Genomic DNA, 23,556 nt, shown 5'->3' on the forward strand with positions numbered 1-23,556 from the left:
CTGGATGTTTGAGGAATCCCAAACGTTGAATCCTTCTGATACTTCATCGCTAATCCATCGACTAATCCAGCTGAAGGAGTTACGGATGCTGTGTGTCTGCCTGTCTGTCTGTGTGTGTGTCTGTGTGTCTGCCTGTCTGTCTGTGTGTGTGTCTGTGTGTCTGTGTGTCTGTGTGTCTGTGTGTCTGTCTGTGTGTGTGTCTGTGTGTCTGTCTGTGTGTGTGTCTGTGTGTGTGTGTGTCTGTGTGTCTGTGTGTCTGTGTGTCTGTGTGTCTGTGTGTCTGTCTGTGTGTGTCTGTGTGTGTCTGTGTGTCTGTGTGTCTGTCTGTCTGTCTGTGTGTCTGTCTGTGTGTCTGTGTGTCTGTGTGTCTGTCTGTGTCTGTCTGTGTGTCTGTCTGTCTGTCTGTCTGTGTGAGAGAACGTAGCCTGCAGGGTTCAGCTGCATGTTCTGTGAAGTCATTAGGCAATGATATGTATAAACGGTGTTTACACGTTGGTTTTTAAAGAGTGTTCTCACTTGCCAGTCTCATATTTACACAGCCATATGTTTGTATTACTGATGTTACAAATAGGATTTGAAAGGGAACTTGGTTATTTGATGAAGTAATCACTGCCGGTTGTTTGGTTTACCTTGCTCTGCAATCTCGATCTCTCTGCGTCCGAAGTCGGCCTGTTTGATGTTTTTGATGCAGAAGTCTCCGTTGCCCTTGGAGTTCTTCTGCTGTTTGTCCCGGGGAGACGTCTCATCGTCAGAGCTGTCCGTGTACGACGCCGCTAAAAAATAAACGTGCATAAAAACAACAGAACTGTCAGTATGTGACACACGTAAAATAGGTAGAAAATGTGCTTGTATCGAATTGACTCATAAAACCAAAATATAATCGTTTGGTTCGTCATCAAATGGTTTCATTTCTACTTATCTCAAACACATTTAAGGAGGTTTCCTATAGAGACTTTGTGAAGATGCCATTATTTACTTCTAACTGCCATCTGCTCACAACACAATAACGTGAGCCAAACTGAAACGTCTGCTCTATTTCTACTTAATGGTTCTGCTCGACTTGACTCACTGTGGGTTAGAGGTTTTTTTCTAGATTTTGTTAATAATCTGGGTTGAGAGAAAAAAGAAAAATGCAGTAGCCTTTGATGGTAGCTTGTTTATTTAAAATTAAAGGCAAGTAACCCTTCTCTCTTGGACCAATCAGTGCCACTGCTCCACCTTCTAAGGCGTTATAAAAACCAGGTACTACCCACAACTTTGCTAATGGAAAACACAAAAAGAGTAAGTTGTGTACAGTGGAGTACAATGTAGTGGACATGTGACATTAGTGGAGATATTTGTTCCCAGGAATGCACTAAGCTTTCAGAATCAACAAAGTGCACATACTGTTGTGTTTGAACTCAAGACAAGGATATTTCCAGTGGTGAAATCTTCTGACCTCCGTGACACTTCTACTATGGCCTATGTTTATGCATTGGTAACCCCTAGCTTACAAGGATTGTATTGAACTGTTTAACCGTAAGGATCACAGCCAACGGTCAACAGAGGAATCAGCAGGTTCAGCCGACTAAGTGTTCTCAAGCCATGACTCAGCAATACCTGCAGTCTTAAAAAGGATCGATTACATTGGTACCTTTAAGCGCAGGCATTATTTCAGGCCAGTTAAAGTACCGATGGACCCTTTTTAGTTATCTTCGCGACACCCATTGGCCTGATGATGACACACAGCACTTGGCGCCACTAAGACAAAACATCACAGCTTCAATGTCAGCGTGTTTACAACCGGCTTATGGATCAGTCTCATAAATCCTCTTCCCTTCACTCTCCTCGTCTCTTTTGGGATGCACTGATAAAAACGGAAGCGCTGGTTAATGCGGGCATTACATTCAGCCCACGGTCACGGCCATATCTTACTTTAATCTTCTGTTTTAATCCCTTTAAAGCCTATGTATGTGTGTTTTGATACTGCCATGTGTTTATATCTCGACTTTATTTCCAAGTAAAGCTCCTTGAATATCTTGCAGATTTGTTTTTATGTCTTTTCAACAGCAAGGAAATTCAGAGCTTTAAGGTTTCAAATTGCAGAAACAAACACAATGGTTTCTTCACTGTGAATAAAGCCTGTATTTTTCCTCAAGCCTGCAATTTGACTTCGGTAGGCCACAGATTTATTCTGCCCAGCACAGAGTTTAATTGATTCTGAAGCCGTGTGTAAAACCCCTCTGCAAAAACCCCAGTCTCTTTCCAATATAAGACTGCAGTAGAATGTAAAGATGGTACAAATGTGCTTCAACACTAAAAGGAAGCATGTCACAGCAGCACATGACCACCATGCAAAATGACCATGGATGGATCAGTAGCAGAAAACACTTGGTACCTTGCCAGCACTTTAACAATACTGCAGTTAGAGAACATGCTGTACTGTGCCAGAAAGGAAAAGGGCTTTAAAGTAATAATCCATGAGTCTACCATTTTCTTTTGAAACCCCCCATCCGTACTGACAGGAAGAAAGGGTGGAGGTGGGAGGGGGGGGTGGGGGGAGGAGATCTTGGGGGTCATGAGGGTGGATGCAGTGATACTGCAAAAGATAGTGTCTGGCACAAAGCCACAGACACCGAGCTGGTAAAGATAAAGTCTTGGAGGAGAATATACTACTACAACACTACTTGATATCTTCCAATCTACCAGCCAGAACTATAACTGTTATTTTAGATTCACTGTTCAAATGTAACTTGGTGTGCATTAAAAATAGCAATCCATTGTGAGGAATTGTACCCTTCAACAATGTCAGATAAAGGGCCAAACAGAAAAAGTCAGATTTCTCTTTTCTTTCTGGGCATTCGTCCAAAACCGAGCCAGTTCAAAGAGTAATACAAGTTCTCCTGTTAAACTAATGTAAACCTGCATTCAGTCCTCTTGTACTTTTATCTATTTGAATGGTTTTGCTCTTAGCCAATCGCCGCAAGTGACAAAGCTACGTGTGATTGGCGCCCACTACAGCAGCAGCTATGGGGAGAAGAAGTGGTTGAACTTTACGCAATTACATTACATGTTACTTGTTAGACGCTTTTATCCAAAGCGACTTACATACTCAATACTGTGGGCAATCCCCACAGGAGCAATTTGGGGTGAAGTGTCTCAGGGACACAACGACATGCTGACTGCAGTGGGGTTTGAACCTGTGCTCCCCTGATCCGAACACCAACGCTCTATCCACTGCGCCACACGCCAATTAACTGCTTCCATCCCCAAGATTGGTATCAAAATAAATAGACCAAAAAAAACAAGAACTCCATTGGTATTGGTTTAATTTTGAGGGTAATGGTGGCAGGTTTTTTTTTGTGCCTGACCACATTTCCATATTGTTCTTATTTTCTATTTTGTAGTCCTAAAAGAAACTGCACTTGAGGCAATTTTTTCAGACTTTCTGGCGCCACAAAGGGGTACAAATGTGGTAAAAATGAATGACATATTAAAGTATTTCACCGTAACAAATAAAAAATTCTTAAATATACATTTTCACAAAACAAAATTAACACAAACACATCCTCTCATTCAAAACCACAACCTTAAGAGGAACCTTTTATAATCTTAATCTAAACCAAAGTGTTCCTGGGAAAAGTACTCCTGATGTGTTCAGTGTGTCCTCTGCACTGTGGGAACCATCAGAAAAATGAGAGGCAATCCAGTGAGGGAATTATGGGAGAAGAAAGGGAATCAGCAGACAGGGTGGGAGAAAAAAAGAGAAAGAGGATAACACAGATGGTTCAAAGGGGCGATAATAGGGCTGCACATGTTTCTGAGAAAGAAAACGTAATGTTGGCAGCACTGACGCATTTCAATTAAGGTCCAGTTGCTGCCGGTAATAGCTTGAGTTGAGCAAAGGCAAAAAATAGTTGAGCCAGATAAATGCAGGCCGAGTGCTCCAATAATGAACTTAATATCTAGTGAAATAATTATAAGCATATAATTAAATATATAAGTTCCTGCAGTTCTCTCGAAAACAAAGAGTAATACATTTCAAGCCTGATTTTTCACTTCCTGAAAGAAAGAAAGAATGGCATGGTACTTTTTAAATCAGCTGACCCCATTAAGTATTACCAACCCTAAAAAAACATTTGGTGTCCAGCAAACATGCCGGTTGGAGGTCACAGGACCAATATATTTAATCATTTCTCAGCAAGAGTATTATACACTCACTATATTTTCAGCTTCCTACTCCATTTGTCCATCTGCCCTCCATCTGTTTGTCCATTATATTCTGCCACTGGACATGACGCCATCCAGGCAATACAGACTAAGTGATCACGTAAATGACCCTGACACACAGCAGGAACTCTAAAAGCAGAGTTATCAGCAATGTGTACACACTGCTTAATCTGCTTCAATTTTGGATGTTCTTTGAGTGCAGAACAGGATTATTAATATTAGAGTGCGCTCTCGAAGCCAGTACTTTTCTAAAGGGTATGCCTTTTTTAAAGTTTGACATTTTTGGAAAAACAGCACTCTTATTTGTTGTCCTTTAGTGACACCTTATTGAGAAAAGTCCAGGAAGTAATGAAATAATCCAGTATTACTTTCCCCTAAAACCCCAACAAGATTTTTGTATCCGTTGTTGTACCAATTAACAAACACTCTTGAATAATGTTTAACTTGTGGGCGTAAGAGCAGCTGGTAGAACATTGTGTTGCTTTTTAGAGAAGCTGTTTTCCTCCATTTTCAGCCTTTAGTGCCTACTTTCCCTTGTTTACCTATCTCACTTGACCCCAACTAGAAAGTACAATCAGGCCAAGCAAACAGATTTCCAAGGGAAAACACTTTCTTTATCTCTGTTGTCGTAAAAAACAACCGTAATGGAAACATGTCCACTGGCGGTGTGATAAGTTGTGGGCTGTTGGGATTGAGCAACAGGAAGTGTCTACCTGAACTGTAGCTGTCTGTGGAGGACTGGGAGATGGAGCGGGACAGGGAGCGCCGGCCGATCTTGGAGGGCCGCTTGGTGAACTCCTGCTTCTGGTCCGCAAACTGGATCTGTGGGTGGACGGAGCAAAAAGGGACAGAGATCAGAGCGCGATACAGATTTTACAGCTGCATTGGTTAAGATCACATTTAAAAAAAATAGTTATTTTTGTCAATATGAATTTTCAAGTGGGCACATGTATAAGGGTACAAGGGTCTGTGTCCAAATAGTGCATTTTTCTGGCAGAAAGGCACTGGGAGAAGCCTCCTCTCAGTGATTCATCGAAAAATATACCCAAGAGCAGGGGTCTCAAACTCAAGGCCCGGGGGCCAAATCCGGCCTGCGACTTCATTTTATGTGGCCCTGCAAGAGCTTGCAAAGAATATAATACGTTTATTATACGGTTACATGCCACTTTACAGAAGCAGGTTGCCCATAAACTACATGTCCCACAATGCATCTCGTTTTGTGACATGCGCACTGAAGAGACTTGCAATTATTTGCCCTGGACTTCTGCTTTCAGACGTAGTTAATTACTCAATTATTATCCTATCCGATAATAACCCAATTCAGAGGCAATAATGTAATATAATACATTATTTTATTTATATATATATATATATATATATATATATATATATGTTGATATCTTTACAACAAATCACCGCTGTTGTATGACATATGCCTTGGATTGCATTATCCGTTTGTGCTACTATTTCCACTTTGTTTTTTTTTCACATCTAACCTTAAGGTTCTTGCTCTCACACTTTGTATTAATGGGCTTCATGGCTCCGTCTGAAAGCCTTATAGTGGGACGGACGATCCGTGTCTTTTAGAGTTTCCGTCTAAAACATTCTGTCAAAAACAAGCTTTTTCACAAATGTCTACAGTGACGCTACAGGCTTGTTCTGAAAAGTTGAAATACTTTACGCTGCTACTTTTCTTTGCTGGATGTAGCACTTTTTCACGAGGCAACCCCATTCAGCGGCATGTGCTCTGTTCTCATTGGAATCAATTGAAAAAAGTTGTGTATGGACCAGGTATCTCTTACTTCTTGCAAATGACCACAAGGTTTTGTATACATACATATACAGTTATTGTAGCAAACACTCTTGTAATATGGGAATTAGGGCTGTCAGTAGACTTAAAGTGGACCTATCATGCTATATTTGAATAATATAGTGTAGGACCATGCCTATATAAGGCATATTTATACTTACCAAACAGATCATGCATTTTAGCCATGCCTCATTTTGCTCAATTTGACATTTTTTAGATCTGTTTTAGCAAGGGCAGATTCAGTGAGAACAGCACCACCACAAAAGTGCATTTTGCATGATAGGTCCCCTTTAAAGAGAACATCTATTTTTTATGACTTTTTCTTTATCTTGCGTCGATGCAAGGACAGCAGAATATTGGCAGTGCCGTCTGCAAGAGAGTAGTTGAGTACACTCTGACTTTAAAAGATAATGAAGACAATGGGGCCATTATCAACCCGGTGACAAGGCCACACAGCTGACACAAGGTACAACAGTTCAGCCGGGTCTGTGAAATACGTGGGTGTATGGTTTTATTAACTGTAGCCAGGTCACAAACTGAACATGATTCTATCGCATTGTTAATCTTTTTCCGTTATTAGAGTCAATAGCTTGGTGCATTATAATCCATGTCCTGATAACATTAAGAGTATGAATAGCTTACGTATTCCTACCATTAAAAAAAAACATGCGACAAGAACAAAACATGTAAATAGGGTTTGTGAAGAGGAACATGAAAAAGCAATTAAAGTGTGTCTCTCCAACTGAGAAAAGCTTTTGAATGACGTCAAATTCACCAATGCCACACAGACGGAGGTGGTGAGCCGCTTTAAAGAGTTGATAAAGAGAAGCAGAATGAGTGAGTGCTATTCCTTTTTCACCGTCCTCATTCTCCTTGTTTGAAAAGGACCGTCCTTGAGTACAATACAAGCAAATATGTTCAGGTTTTAATCAAAGAGAAATTGCAGGATTTCTGTACTATACTCCTCTAAAAGGACCCAGCTCACGAAGAACATCGAGTCAACAAGAGGTCTCACACCGTTTCATGAGGAAAAAGTTGTATACTTTTGATGATGGAATATAATAATGTCTTAGCTTTTCTCTCAGGCCTGTGAGCAATTTCTTAGAGGGACCATATAATGCTTATTTTCAGGTTTCTTTTGGATTTTCTGCTCTGATTGGTTAGCTGGCCGGCTCTGTTGTGATTGGTCAACAGCTTAGAGATGTCCCGCCCCTTAGCTTATCAAGTACAATGTGTTGGAGCGCTAGCCAATCGAAGCACGAGTGTTACGTAGTGATGTCACTATAATAAAAAGTAAACAAAGGAGTCCAAGCGAGGCGTTTCAGAAGGGAAACTCTGGGATTTAAGCCTTTTCAGACCATTTACATGCACACAAAAAAACACTACAGGGAAAGGAAGATCCCAAAAAGCATAATAAGGCCTCTAAGACATATGCTGTGTCTCAATCAGGAGACTTCACTCAGTACATTGCAATGTCGTACACTGAAGAATTTGGATGTAGCATGTGAATTTTGACTGCATCATCCGGGTACTCGCGGCACACTGATGCTCGTTTCTCAATATGAACAAAGTCAATACAGCAAGTGTAAGTACAGAAGTCTGTCGAATTATGAGGGGTCAAATGCCAATATTGAAACAAACAAACGGCTGTTCGTCAAATGAGGGCGACCTGAGCTAACATTACAAACATGCCATGACCGAGCCTCCCTAAAGAGACCTATTATGCGTTATGTAAGAAATTCACAGAGGACAGCTAATGGGGGCAGCAACACTCTGGTCCTATTCTAGTACACTCGATAGTAGTGACTCAGCAACATGTAAAAAAGCTCATTTTACAAATGCTGGCTTCTTTTCTGTAAGGTTATAATGTGAAGTTCATTAAATCTACATTTTAGAGGACAGTTTGTAAAATAAATCTCATTGACATTGAAGAAACAAATACGCAGTTTTCTCTTATTTTACATATAAAACAGTGTAGAAACTACGCTATGAGATGAGAAATGTATGCGGACTGCGGAGCAAACAATCTGTTGTGTCCGTGACAAGCTGCAACTATACTTTTTTTACCCGTCTCTTTAACCGAGTCCTTTTTCTCCTTCTGTCACATTTTCCATCGTCCTTTAACCTCTCAGTGCACTCCTTTGCATTATGGATGGTGACTGATTGGGAACAGGGTGACATGTGAATATTGAATGTTAACTTAATACTGGGACTCATGGGAGCTCACCCAAGACTGTCACCTTCCACTCATGTGTGTGTGTGACTGTGAAATTGGCCTGCAGGGAAACCAAATGGTATAGTAGCAAAAACGGGCTTTTCTTCTGGTAGAAAACGCAGTAGGAGTAACATGGTTGTGCGATACTGGGAAAGAAGCCAGGAGCAGAGACCCCACCGAGGTGGATTGTGAAGTTTGGCAAGGGTGACTCGGACAGCTTGTTCACACTTGTTTACGACGCTAGTAGTCCGGTACAAATGCGTGTGCAAAAGGTAGATAATAGTTCCCGATGTTACCAAGCAACATTGTGCTCTTCTGACACACAACGTACTGAAAACACAAAATAAGATACTACCCTTTCTCTGATTTTCCTCTCATGTTTTTATATTAAAAATCAAGTACACAGACTGAGCAGAACCCTCCCCTCCTGATTATGACACCTTACACAACTGTATGTGAAGTTAAAAAAGGAAATTCACACCATGATTCCTCAAGAAAATGCCTCACATGTTAAGCAACAGGTCAGTTAAGTGGCTTAATGTATAACTCAAGCTTAAAATATTAACACTTTGATTTGCTTTCTTCCTAAGATCTATAGGACAGGTTAGATACCACTCATAAAGGTCAGCCAAAAATAATGTTCCATTTATGACCTGGTTGGAGGAGTAAGCTTTAGTCATATTTAATTCATCATTGTAACTCCAAATACAAGCCCGAATGCAGCACCCGATATTAAACTCAATGAATAGCCGATCCAGGAGATCACTCAGAGGCTTTGTGTTCCATCTGCTTATCTTACTCATGATACTATAGAGTTATAACCTAAGTGTGTGCGTGCGTGCGTGCGTGCGTGCGTGCGTGCGTGCGTGCGTGCGTGCGTGCGTGCGTGCGTGCGTGCGTGCGTGCGTGCGTGCGTGCGTGCGTGCGTGCGTGTTACATTTTGTATAGCTGACACTTGTTTTTCCCGCTGGATCTGAGGTAATCTCTGTATAAATAGTAAGTTGAGAAAATCAACAAATCTAAGAAATGAACAACAGACGAGTTAAAAGCTTGGATTTGGTAGCCATTGTAAGTTACTTTTCTCTTCTACAGAGCAGCTTGAAATTACTTCATTTTAAAAACAAATCAAACAAAAAAGCTCAATAGTTTTCTACAGAAGACCAATGTACATATGAAGTTCAAAATGCAAAGCTCCCTGTGCATTTCAGCTGCACTCAATAAGCCTTTGGCATGCCTCACAAAAGGGAAAAAGTTAAGCTAAAATGTTTCCAAGTCCGTGCAAAAAACAAAAAAAGAATCTGGAAAGAGTCTAAAACCTTAGTAGATTAGTGGGAGCTTTGGCAACACATCAGCAGTGAATGACGTCTTGAAAAAGTAAAACAGTATCTCCGATGTCAAGACTTTAAGTTAACCGGACTGCAGTAACTCTATACTGACGTAATTTGTGACGTCACTGGTTGATGAGCATAGAAATGTGTAACTTAATATACACACACACACACACACTTTGGCTTGTGATTAACCCGAGATGGTTGAATGGCTCACATCATCATACAAGCAACACGTGTGGAGTCAGATTTAATGGCATGTTAAGGGGCCGACACACCAAAACTGACACCAAAGAACACGTCCCAACGGAACACGACTGTCGGGTCGCCTCACGTCTCCTGCGTCTTGGCCATGTGTCGCACTGGAACACACCGCAAAGACTTCAGCCGACGGCCAAGTAGCACGTACAAACTGCGCATGCATGAGTGGCAATAACTCTCCTTACCAGCAGGCGGCGGGTAGTGTGTATTCGTCATTCAAAAGAGGCAACAACCGGAAGACAGACTGCGTGATACACCGAGAGAAGAAGAACAGACTGCGTGATATAAACAAACAACAAATAGCGTGTGCGTTCCATTTTCACCGTTTCGCTTCTCATGCACTGATTCGCTAGCTGAACAGCCAATCAGAGTGATTTATTTAGCCGACGGCCTTTTACCGACAGCCGAAGCCGGAAGGTGTCGGCACGGCCGAAAAGACACGACAGGGCGGGACACACCAATCTGACTAGGGCGACAGGACACTCATCGACGGCCAGACATCTATCGACATCTCTCAACTCCGAAAATCGGCTTGGTGTTTAAGGACCTTTAGTTGCCGCCCAACATAGGATTATAGGGAATTAGTTACTTATTAAATGTGCACACATCATAATTCTATTTGGAAAACAAGAAGCTCCTTCCCAGGTATTTCATGCCGTCAGCCAAATGCGTTACATTTAAAGATAATGCTTACATTAGCGGCGACACCAACGCTGCATGTGTGTATATTCAGCTGCAGATACAAGATGGTATTTGATGCTGAAGACATACAGCGATGTCTTTACAGCTGCAGGGTGTCCACTCTGAACATTGGGGTCTCTCAAAATAAAAGTACCTGACTCCACAAATCGCTGTATGAGCTTTTCCTGTGCTTATTTTTATAGTGGATCCACACCAGAAGAGATTCATCTTCTGTATGTTTCCACACATGTGTCACAAGGGAACCCGATCCTAATCAAACACAAAGGGGTCATGGGATGAAGACCCCAGCAAGCAAGCTGGCACTGGGCCTCTTCAGCTGTCAGCTGGAAGTATGTCACGTGGGTTGCAGAAATGTCTTGGTTTTGCTGCCTTAAATGCAAACCACATTGAAGACATTTGCAACCAAGTAGTTCGATTTTGTTTTTGTGTATTAGCCAATGGCCTAATTGAAATTCAAGAGGACGACACCATTTTGTCAGACGGTTATGACCCCCATTATTGGACTGGTCCACGGGAACATCAAATTAAACCTCATAAACGTTCATGTCCTTGTTGGCCCATTTAAAATGAACCTTTATCATTGTTCGCAGATTTCCATGCTTTAGAAAATTGAAATCTGATCATTGGCACAAAATGGCAAGCTTGTTATTGCTTCATTTGCTCTGATGCACCCAGACTCAATCTGTGCTCAGAATGGTTCAGCTCTTCACAATATAGTATCACCTTGAACCTGGTCGACAGGGTCATGGGCGCGTAGGGATTGGGAACCGAAACTCGGTTCCAGATGAGAACCGATAAGAAAATGCTGGGTACCGTGTACTAGGGCTGCTCAATTCATCGTATTTCAATCGCAATTACGATTTTGGCTTGCAACGATTATGAAAACAACATAATCGAAATAAAACGATTCTTTTTTTTTTGTAATTATTATTATTGGTTTTATTGTTTTTTTCAGTTGAAATATACTTAAAGTTCAGGGTAATCAACTGTTAAAAACATACGGTTCACATTTTTTTTCTTCAATAAATAGATGTTTTCAAAGTAAATGGATAATCGTTTTTTAATAATCATGATATCAATTATTGACCCAAATAATCGAGATTATGATTTTTGAGATAATCGAGCAGCCCTACCGGGTACCAATACAAAATACACAATTTTGGTTCTGCTTAACGGTTCCTAAACGCGGTAGACCCTGTATTCCACCGGGTCCGTCTGCGCCGCGGCGACCCGGTGGAATACAGGGTCATCTGTGTGTTCTGGAGAATCACAGAACGGCCGGCTCGGTTCGCTGACGGCCAGAACCGCCCTTATTTTTTTTTAAACGGCATCATGTATGTTGCGCTGACAGGCGACTGAGGTCTACAGTTTGCCCGCAGCGAGGCTCCCCCCGCCCTCCCGTAGACAGTTCACAAGCTCAGTCACTTCATAACACCAAAGATGGATCGCGGTAAACGCTCTAAAGTGAGGCTCCACTACACTAAAAAAGAAAAAGACAAGGCACAGTGCTATGCCTGTTAATAGCTTGCCACAGGCATAGCTCAGTTAAAATAAAGCACAGCTATTGTGTAATACATTTGTATTGCATGTATTTTTTTTTATTTGTAAAAATGTCAGTTAAAGCTTAAAAGAATAAAGATATTTTTGTTATCTAAACGTTTGACCTCTTTCTTTTATAATTTTGGAATCGAAACGGGGAATTGATAAGAACCGGAATCGATAAGCAGAACCGGAGGAATCGATACATTTCAGACCCATCCCTATGTTATACACTCAGCTAAATGTTTCTTATTCATGTCTTTGTTTGTCCCCTCTTGTTTTTTTCACTTCAGCAAAAGAGAGCAGAATGTCAATATAAGGACAAAATAAGACAAGCCTTGTCTTTCATCATTAAATCAAATTGGGGAAAAAAGAAACACTCCCACAAACATTGATATTTATAGCACCTCAAGGCAGCCTTTCAAGCTGCAGGACATCTATAATTACTGCCCTTTAGATGGAAAATCATCCATCAACACGGACAGCTGTCTGTTTCTAGACCTGCACCTCAAAGACCTGCCACAGACCATTAAAGGCCACATCATTCAACCCACTTCCATCGCTTCAAAATAAACCAGGAGCCATTGTCCAGAGAGACCAAATTGAACGTAAGGAAAGGTACACGTCCAACACGTCGTTTGTGTTTATCAAAATAATGTCAGCGCCATTTATTTCCTTGACTAAGAAAACAAAGGCTCTTTATGATATATTGAATCGATTTTAGCCGATTCTGTCTGTACCGTTATTCCACCCAACAATTTATCAAAAATCTGATCGATATTGGAAGTCTCATTCAAGCACTTTCAAGATGCATTATCACGTTTTTCCTGCACATCTGGTTAATTGCATACTTAAATACAGTTCATAGTATATTCTGTATACTGATTATTTCACGCATTTATCATTTCACGCATTTATAACTAAACATAAATTGTGACAGCATTCATCTGGCAATTTATTTTTCAAGCAGTTTCAAGCCCATTCATTCAAAATGCAAGGACATTTCAAAACGTTTGAAGACATCACAAAGATGTAAGATATTCTATGGTTTTCAGGCGACCCGTATGGAACCGTGTGGGTTAATTTCCCACTTCTGTCCAAGTTTACAAGCTTGGGTTTTGAGTTGATGCAATGTAACCATAGGAATGTAACGTACAAAGACAAAGAGTTTGTTAAGTATTTGACACATTTTAAAAGCTATTAACATTGAGAAGGAATTACAGGACTAAGAGCGGCTGTGACCTAAGGATTAATATTCCTCAGAATTTGTTGTCCCTGAAATAAGTTTTTAGTTTGTTGCAGAAAAGCTGCTTTCTGTAGACTTCTTTTAGCCTGTATCTGAATCAGGAAAGAGAGAGGCACTAGAGGAAAACGAAACCAGCAGAGACCTGTTGCAAGATCCTTTGTGGGGAAACCTAAAAGGGAGAGAAGGGAAGGAAGTGTTCTCCATAAGGCCCATTGGGAAGCTGCTTTATGGGGGAACACAGCCTCCGTCTCTGGCAACACAACCTGGGCTCCAGCCAAAGGACTCACAGTGAGGGTATATGTGCCAAGACTTGGTATTAAGGAACAACACCAGAGAAGGAGAGGATTGTATAGCAATATTTCATCATTACTTGGACAATATATTACAACCACAGTCCTTGTGGTAATTTAATAACAATCTCATTGTGTAAATATGTTATTGTGAAAGCATCAAAACTACAACGTCAATGCAACATCGAAATAGGCATTAAGTCAAAAAAGATGACTCTTTATAGGAGTGAACGTTTCTCAGAAATAACTCATTAGTAATGAGTAATTAAAGTATGCTTTGGTCATACCAATACATGAATAAAAATGCACAAGCCCTTTATCAACATTGAAACCGTACCAAAACACAATGTACTATTTTCAATGTTAACTGAAAACTTGGATCACTACTACAGTATGTTGAGTGTCAATACCTTCTCTGTTCTGGAAAGCTTGCACAGAACAGGAAATCTCATATTAGCTGACAGACACAGAGTCAGTGTCACTGATGAGTGTGTTGTCAACAAGTAGCTCAGTCAGGCTTATGATATGATTCCCTACAGATATAGGGGTAAAAGCCTCAAAGGATTAAAAAGACAATTACTTTTTCCAGGTCATAATTGTTTTATAAACAACATGACCTCTAATAGGACAACTGTTAAAGTGTATGGTGTACAAACTTTGCACCCACAGCCATTGTTCACAGGCAAACAGCCAGTGTTTGGCTCTAATGCTTTTCCACAGGGAGTCCACGTGATGCTAGCAGTAGAAGAGCTGCTGATGACTGAACAAAGTTAAAACGAGAACACACAGAGATGAGACGGGCCAAGTGCAGGGAGGGTTACTCTCAAATCAAAGTGCCAATGGGCTTTTAATAGCTTGATGTTATGAGGTCTGCCAACAGAACTCAAAAGTGAGTGATGATTTAGGAAAAAAAGGGCTACGGGAAGAGGAAAAGAGGAAAGCGTGTCCTGTTAATGACTTAATGCTATAAACAAATGACTGGAAATATCCACAAAGCTAAATCCTGGAAGTGCTTCTGCCACGCTGTCCAAAATCTGGGAGTCATTTACAGTAGAGTGAAATACAGGCCTGCAAAACTGAAAATGTTCTGACAGAGGAGAGGAGACAAATAATAAGAGGCCAGAGTCCTTTTGTTTAGCTGCCTTTTATGTGGACACGAGAGGCTACTGGACAAAGTAGGACACGTCTTATTTCAGATTTCCCACACGCAACACTCTGCAGAGGCTTGTTTGTGCTTTTTCTCCTTTCATTTGAGCCATTTCACTCCTTTTCAAATGCCCCTTTCTTCCTTCCTGCCAAAACACTCTCCCTTAAACAAGTTGGAGAGTAGAGCAGAGTTTCATTATGTCCATGTTATGAAGCCGTTGCTTGGCACATCAAAGAGTGGTTCACTGTTAATGTGATGTAATGTGTTTCTCAAATAGTATTCCTGGGTGACCATTGTGCAAGAAAATCAAAAGCAGACGGAGAGGTGCTTATGATTTTCTTCTTCTGCTTTTCGGTCATCCCTCCACAGCCCTTTTCACAACTTCCCTGCCTCCCTAATGAAGCTAGATCAAACACAATCCACTGGCCTGTGATTCAACTCGCACAGCGTCTATGTTTAGGGATGAAAGGAGGACAGACTGAATTGTATAAAGCCTCAGATTGGTGTTTACAAAAAAACATGTTTCTTAGAATTATTTACCAAGTTGTGTAGCAGTTGAGATGTAAGCCCTGCTTTATAGGTTTCTATAATAACCTCCATCATGAGTACTATAAAAGCCATATATCTACAAAAGAAAAATGCATAAATTACATTTCTATTTTATGCATTTTTCCATATAATTGACAGACTGAGATCCATGAAAACAACTTTAATGTGTTACTGTTGCGTTATCATTTAACAGTTCTAAGCACAGTTCATTAATCCCACTGAACAGCAGGGGAGCAATGTGCACATTTACCCCCGTCTGTGTTCACCTGTTGTCTGAATAATAGCTAATTTAGCTTGACTTGCATTTTCTGAGTCACAAGTCAAGTTATTGGCTAACACTTTACAAACACTTTCAAGCAGTAAAACCTCAAGTCAAAGCTCAGAGGAGAAACAAGAAAAACAGACGAATAGATAATCGCTTCATCTTCAGAGTGCATGCACACATTACTAACGTTTGCCTGTCAGTGTATGCCTCTAATGTGAGCCAGCTGTTATGACTTTGACATTTCCATACAAGGGTCAATATGGTGGGGGGGTCCCAGTACTGGACTACATGCAATTTTCTAATGGGACGAAGAGTTTTCATGCAACATATGAGAAATCCAACAGGCGAGACTGCGTGCACAGTGAGGAAATAAAAAGTAGGCCACGAGTACAAGAAAATCCTGAAAGGGAAGGTGGCGGCTCCAGTTGTAGCTCAATGATCCGCCTCTCATGTAATAGTAAAGACTAGCTAACCAATAAAAGAAGGAGAAGCAGCTAGTGTGAGGTGGTGGTGTGTGTATATGTGTGCGTATCAGAGCGCAGCATGCTGCCCTGAGGGTGGCTGTGATGTAAGAATGAGTCCTGATGAGAGAGAGATACACACACACACACACACACGCACACACACACACACACACACAATGCCGTTCAACTATGTAAACTACAAACAGCGTCTGCATACAAAGTACAATATGTCTGTTATGGGAAGAGAGCGCCACAATTTGCTTTGTTAAAATCTTGATAAATAAATCAATTCTACACCAGTTGCATTAAGACAACCCATTATTAAAAGGTGACCCATTATGAGCTGGTGAAGGAATAAGTCCCAAACTAGGAACATAGTCAGCATTTTAGCACTTCTGGGTTCCCTCTGCTTATCCAACAAGAGAATAGAGAAGCTAACAAGATTTTCCCTTTTTTTTAAGCCAAATAATACGTCAGTAAACGTCTGAAGCTTTTCTGTGTGTTGAAAACGGCATTTGCTAAATGGCTCAAGTGGCTAAATGAGACTACTAAATGTCATCATACGGAGCATTAGCCGCTATTAGCTTAGCGTTGGTACAGTTAGTCATTTACGTCCGTCAATTGCATGTATGCTTTAACTATTATAAAAGTGGTATAAATATCTGGATATCATAAATGTTTCTGTGTCACAGATCTTATTTTCTGCATCATTCCAAAAAAGGGAGCCCTTGCAATGCCAATTTTGGGGTCGCCCGACAAAGATACGTCATCACTGGACCATTCTATAGAGTACAGTAAATGACATTGAGCTACATAAATACTAAAGCCTGACTGATTGATTGATTGATTGAAAAGTTTATTAACAGCTTGTATATTGGGTACAGTACAGTACAGCTCAAAACATACAATTGTTAAGGGGATGCAGACCAGAGAAAGACTTTCGTCTTGTTTACATCAGGGTCCCCCATTTCCAATTCATCATATCATTTAAGACATATAAGACATATTTGACATACAGATGGCTTATTTACAATTTACATACAGGTGGTTTTTTTACATAGAGATGGCTTATTTACAATTTTCATTTTAGATTTCGTTCTAATACATCCTAACTGGACATTTAAGACATACCAAGTCTACAGATATACAGTTAGTAACAGAGTCTAAAATGCGAGTATATACATAGATGGAAGTTTCTTTTTGGGACTGTGACACGATGGTTAGCAGTTAAGTGTACTATGCCAATGGAAAGCAGTATTCAGTGACCTGCCTCCAAGTATTTATCACCCATTACCCGATTTCTTAATGCTCATGTAAACAGCATATCCCGAATATGATCATAACCAGGATAAGCCTCATAAACGGTTTATTCATGTCCATGTAAACAAACTCACTGACTGTTACAGCCTTAAATAATCCCACTGCTGCTGTAAAACTATGGAAAGTATGCAGGGCCATCTACACCGAGCACTGGCCACTAGAACAATCTTCGTCCTTGTGATATGGTCTGATATTCACTGTTAAAGTCAGGGACACTGATACTAAAAGGAGGACAGGCAATGGATGATGGGGCTTAGTGACAACTTAAACCCTACCTACTTCTCAACAGAGAGGGGTGAGAGAAGCCCACTCACTCCAGGCTCTCTCTAACTTTGTGCTGCTCGTTCACATGCTTTTCCCTTCTTATCAGCTGCAGAGTGCCAAGACTGCAGGCTTCACATGTCATTCAAGGACAAGCTTTCACTGGGTTGCTGGCATCACATTTTTTTTTTGCAATATGCCCAAGAAAGATATTTTTGTAACTAGGTCAGCTACAGGTATGTGGTTTTCCCCTTAAATTCAATTACTACTTTTAAAATGGTATCTCCCCTTCTCATATAGACATTTCTGTAGTGTGACAGGGTCTTGTTGCCTGAGTGAACCAAACTAGGGCACCGGTTAGGAGCCCCAAGGCTTAGTGATCGCAGCGAATGACGCTGACAGCAAAGTGATCAGCAATATCGATCAGATCGTTTAGAAATATATTGTTTCCGACCCTATGGGGTGCTCAAATCAGAGAGAAAAAACAATGACAGCATGCAGCAGATGCTGGATTAACAATGCAGAGGCTTTTACGTGAATTAAACAAAAGCTGTATAAAATCCATCCACTCCTATATTTACCCCTGCATGCTTTTTGTTATATTCGTCACTTTTTTTTAAAAAACCATTCACTTAAGAGTAAAATCCTTTCACAGAATTAAATAAATGGATTGTTACTGTCAGACATTAAGCTAAGGGAAACCTCCCATAAGCTTTAAAGCAAAACTAAAGATTTAACAGCTAAAAAATTGACTCAAAAATAAAAGTTGTCTGTTTCTTCCCGACTCTTAAATCGCCAATCATAGCCAAGTCTCCCTTTGGGGAAGGTATCATTTCATTAAAGCCACACAGACCCAGGTGATGATGGTCTTTTTTTCAAATAAACCTATTAAGGGGGTCAACGATCAATGTTTAATAAGGACTGTGAAGCAATTCTTCATCGGTTATTAGGCTGGATTTTCAATGCTCTTATCCTCTTAGCTCCAGATAAGTCGATGCTGGCAAAAAACTGAAATGTGCAAATGTGAGGACACGCATTGTTTAAAGCTGCTCCGATCAACAACAGCTGAAATAACTACTTTTATTGATGAGCTCACAGATAAATATCACCTAACTCTTCACTCTGCTTCACAGGACGTTTTAGCCTCCTTCAGCTTTCTGTTTTGGTTTTACTGCTCTCATCTTTATAGTCTTGGTTTGGTTTCCTTCAAACGCTAAACATTCGCAGGTTTTCAACAAAGAAATCGATGCTAAATCCACTGTATACTAATGCTGCTTGGCTGGCACCAAACAAAGGGAGAACTTAGTGGAGCATCCTACTGCAAAAAGAGCCCAATATTTTCCGTATGTGGCCAGAAATACATCTCCAAATGAATGATAATAATGCTCCATGCTTGCCTTATGTAAACCTATACGATGATATGAATGTATCCATTTCCCAGGGCTAACCGCTTCCTCCTCTGTCTGCCAGGGGTTGGTGGTTTGGTCCGACTAATAGGAAGCAGCGCAGACTGATGGGTGTGTTGGGGGTTCATTTCAGGCTTTGTGAGGGCCCTTTTGTGAGGCAGCACTTTTTGTACACAATGCTAGCCCTTTGTTTGCATGCAGTGCTTGAATATGGAGCCGCATTCCTCATCATACTGCAAAGCCAGTTCAGTGTTAATGTCCACTACTGTCTACTGATCCTCATGTACACTCAACACTGTGGGCTTGTGCACAAACACACACACTGACCCATCTAACAGTAACTAAACCAAGGGAGTTTTACATTTCACACTACAATGGCTTCTTGTGGGCACAGGTTTTAGTAAAAGTGAGTGCTCTTCTTTTCCGGTTACCTCCCTGTTCCAAGTGCCTGAGAAAAATAATGTTTTTTGATAGAAATATGTAACTCAATGAGATGAACACGCTCAGTGATAACAAGCTGGGATGACGGGGCAGGAAATGAGTGTCAGCCGGGGAGTCACAGACGCACATGTGTGGGTGGTACAGTACACGAAGGAACAAGGAAACACTGACATCGCCAAAAGCAGCATAAAAACAGAGCTGAGAGACAGAATACTGAAACCCAAGAGCCACATGCCAGAAACCAGAGCAAAGCTACTCTATTCTCTGCTTTAGGATATTGTAAGGACTGCAATATACGAAGTGTGAAATTGAATTTAGCATGTAGTCAGTCAATGGGGGCTCAGAAGTGACTGCCATTGGAAAGGCAAGTAATTCATCCGACATCATACACCGGTGTAAAATTGGAAAAATATATAGGTAATGGCAGAAACTGACAGAATTCATATATACGAGGTACTTTTTCCAAAACCGCGGATTCATACGTTTTAAAATGTCACAAAAAGGTTGGATGTGATCATTACAAGATCTACTGGCCAAACCTACATTCGGACATAGAGGTAATTAAAGCTAATGTAATAGTTTTGCTAGATATTGGCTTGACTTCCTCAACTAAGGCACTCCAACATCTGTGTTCATGCATGTACAGTACATCTGCATTAAAACACACAGATATGGCTATTGGTATGTAGCATCAATCCTTCAGGAAGTCGGGTGTTGAAGCAAGTTTTCGTAGTGCCCAAAAGCTGGTACAATACTTCCATATCAGTCATGTGACGTCATTTGGGCCAAAAAAGGACTTATTTCCCGTTGACTTACATTGAAAGAGACTGTCATTTTATTTTGGTAAATCAACTCAATTATTTTATTATTATAATAAATCTATGTGAGGCAAAATTAGCCAAATTATATAAGACACAACTTTCTTTTAACCATAAGTATTTGCATGTTTTTATTGCTCAAGATCTTCTCTCGTGTTAATGACTGTGGCTCAACGTTTTTTGGTGGCGTACAAATATGATTTTCAAATAAATATTTGCCATTTGGAAAGATTATGTTCCTAAGACTTTTGAGATCAAGAGGAAATTGTGATCTTTAATCCTATCATGCAGCCCGACAGCAATGAAGCTGCTAGAACATCCCGTCTGGATAGTGATGAAGAGAGAGAGAGATCACTTTCTGGCAGCCCGGGGGTGAGAGAAACTCAAACTGGTGTAAAGTTCCAAACAATCCTTCCCCCGAGTCGGCCCCCGTGGCACGGATGAAGATGGTTAGCGGGGTGAGATCTCACTCAGGCCTTCGCTGTGTGGGCTGCTGAGATTTACAGAATGCTCGGCACTTGAACAAAATGAGACTGTGAGAAAGCTTGACAGGAACTAAATAACAAAACAATCAAAACGACAGAGGACGTGGCGGCCTGCGGCGGGTGTAGTGTGAAACTAAAGACAGAGGAAGAAGTAATGATTTTCAGTTTCTTTTAAAGTCAACATGAAGGCTACATGATATTGTAACTGTTGACTAGTGTAAGAAGGGAGGAAAAGGAAAAATGAAAGTGTTGTGACATGGTCATTTGAGGGAAAGGAGAGTGAAAGCGCCAGGAAAGGATCAGGTAAATCAGGGTTTCATTAAAAACTACTGCTTAGTTCACTGAGGGCAAAGCATGCAAAATATCCCTTTCCTCTTCCATGATTGCCAGAGGCAGCGAAGACATGCGAAATTATAACTATTTATTTTAAGTCTAATTTCGTATTCTGCTGTCTAGAAGAGTTTCACAGTAGGTCAAAGACATTTAGCTATCAATTTCTTCAAGTTTACAGAATTTCAAAGTAAACACTGCCTAGCCCCCCCACCAACACTGATTATCTAGCAAGATACTTGAACTCTTTTGCAGGATTTAAGGTGCCATAGAGCCCATACAATTATTGACAGCAACCCTGATCGAATACACAATGATTAGGTATAATAACGAACGTATTAAAGTATGTAAAAAATACTCTTATATGACTAATAGAAGGGTGTTATGTGACTTTTTTACGACTAATATAAGATCATTATGGGGTTTCTACTAGGGCTGCTCGATTATGGCAAAAATCATAATCTCGATTATTTGGGTCAATAATTGATATCCCGATTATTAAAAACGATTATCCATTTACTTTGAAAACATCCATTTATTGAAAAAAAAAAAAATGTGAACAGTATGTTTTTAACAGTTGGATACCCTGAACTTTAAGTATAATTCAACTGAAAAACCAATAAAAAAAAAATCGTTTTATTTCGATTATGTTGTTTTCATAATCGTTGCAAGCCAAAATTGTAATTGCGATTAAAATACGATTAATTGAGCAGCCCTAGTTTCTACATTAAAAAAGTGGCCGTGGCTTACAGCACATAGTTATGAGAACACACAATAAGTCAGTATAGTTATGTTTGAATCTTGGAAAATTAATCACCTACTATACACCTTGTGAGCAACCACCTATATACAGAGTGAAGCATAATTAAAAATCAAGTAAAAATGGAACTATATACATATAGGTATTAGTTAATAGTAAATAGATCTCCCTACCCATAAAGCCTTACATAATCCATTACCTGCAGCATTCAATGGATGTAAAAAGGGGTGATACTTTTTCAGTAACTTCTCTTATTCATCATCACTTATGTCACAATCGTTCATGACAGGGCACTGGGAAGGTGTCAACTAAATAAACCCTGGAACGGATATTTCACGTGAATTTCTACCAACTTGTAGTGACTAACTCTTCATATATGAATCATTAACATCCAAGGTATGTGTTGAAGCAAACAGAAAAACGCTATCCACCCCCCACCTACTTTTCTCAATGCAGCCCTAACCCAAGTGTTTTCTCTTCTTCAGATAGTGCCCTCTGACAATGGTCAAACTTACTTCCTGCCCTCGGAGAACCAATGAAAGCTGCTGTCAGCACAATAACCAGCACTGCAGTGTTTAATATATTACAGGGCTGGACAGAGAGAGCAGAAGCTTTCAGGCAAACTCCTGTCACTCAGTTTCTAAATCACTAGTAAGGTTTCTCTGAAAGGCCTTGCGGTTTTAAAAAATATCAATGCCTACAAGGGTGAAAGACTGAGGGATCCGAGTCCAACGTCTCCATCTCTTTCTCTCAGGGCATTTCTCAGACTTCACACCAGGGCTCCACATTCCCCTTGTCGACACAAAGCAAAAGGATGCCTCTGTTAGTGTGTTTGGACGCCTTAAAAGGACACTCTATCTGTCTAATGTGGTAAAGTGTCTAAGGCTGGCAGTATACTCCAAATGAAATCACATTTGGTGCTTTTTATGTCGCTGCCAAAGACGGCGCAGCTGGCAAGTGCTTGTTTACTCACTGTGACTGCAGATGTGAGTTTTAAAGCCACGTACGTATATTATATGTGTTGGCCTTTCTGTCACATTAAGAGGGCCTTTTTGCACCAGTGCATCTAATAAACATCTCAAACGTGTTTATGTGGATATAGAAAAGGATCTTTTTAAGATGAATGCCATATTGTCACATTACATAATTATGTCTTAACAGCAGCAATGTAATGTTGTGTAGTCAATATTTCCGTTGATTACTAGTATAGCCTAAAGACCAAAGTTAGACAAGTTTGTATAAGAGGGTGCCGATTACATTCAGGCGATTAACATCCATAGTAGATCTACTCAAAACCAGTGTCAAAAGACAACGGTAGGTTTAAACTCTGAGCACATTTTGACTCTAATAAAAGAAGACAGGATTCCCTTGGGAGTTTGCATGTGATTTCCACTGTGCATGCTCTCAGAGAAACATACAGACCAGCTCCTGTTGGTGCTGCTGACTCACAAATAAAAAAGGCATAGTAGTGGAAAGAAAGTGACTCGTATCCTTTATAGCCGATGACATCACAGGAAGATGAAGATGCTCAATGACAATTCTGGTAATCAACACAATGTGTATGACCGTGCTCTTACAGGACCGTGCTCTTACAGGAATATCCACCTATGCTTTGTTGAATTTTGATAGAAATGTATAAGTAACACACTCAAAGGTATTATGGGAAATGTTGTTCTCTCAGATCGTTCAACACAATTATCAAACAAGATA

At 40.4% G+C, this 23,556-nt stretch overlaps 1 protein-coding gene across 2 annotated transcripts in view; it reads right to left on the reverse strand.

Moving 5' to 3' along the window:
• ahcyl2b (adenosylhomocysteinase like 2b) overlaps positions 1-23,556 on the reverse strand; it is a 39,403-nt gene that overhangs the window by 11,006 nt on the left and 4,841 nt on the right. For both annotated transcript variants that reach the window (XM_034131372.1, XM_034131373.1), the window contains exons 2-3: positions 4,923-5,031; positions 630-773 (exon numbers count right to left, since the gene is read on the reverse strand). In XM_034131372.1, coding sequence (XP_033987263.1) covers positions 630-773; positions 4,923-5,031 — 253 coding nt within the window. The remainder of the gene's footprint in view (positions 1-629; positions 774-4,922; positions 5,032-23,556) is intronic.

This window comes from Trematomus bernacchii, unplaced genomic scaffold, assembly GCF_902827165.1.
Source record: "Trematomus bernacchii unplaced genomic scaffold, fTreBer1.1, whole genome shotgun sequence".
Lineage (NCBI taxonomy): Eukaryota > Metazoa > Chordata > Actinopteri > Perciformes > Nototheniidae > Trematomus > Trematomus bernacchii.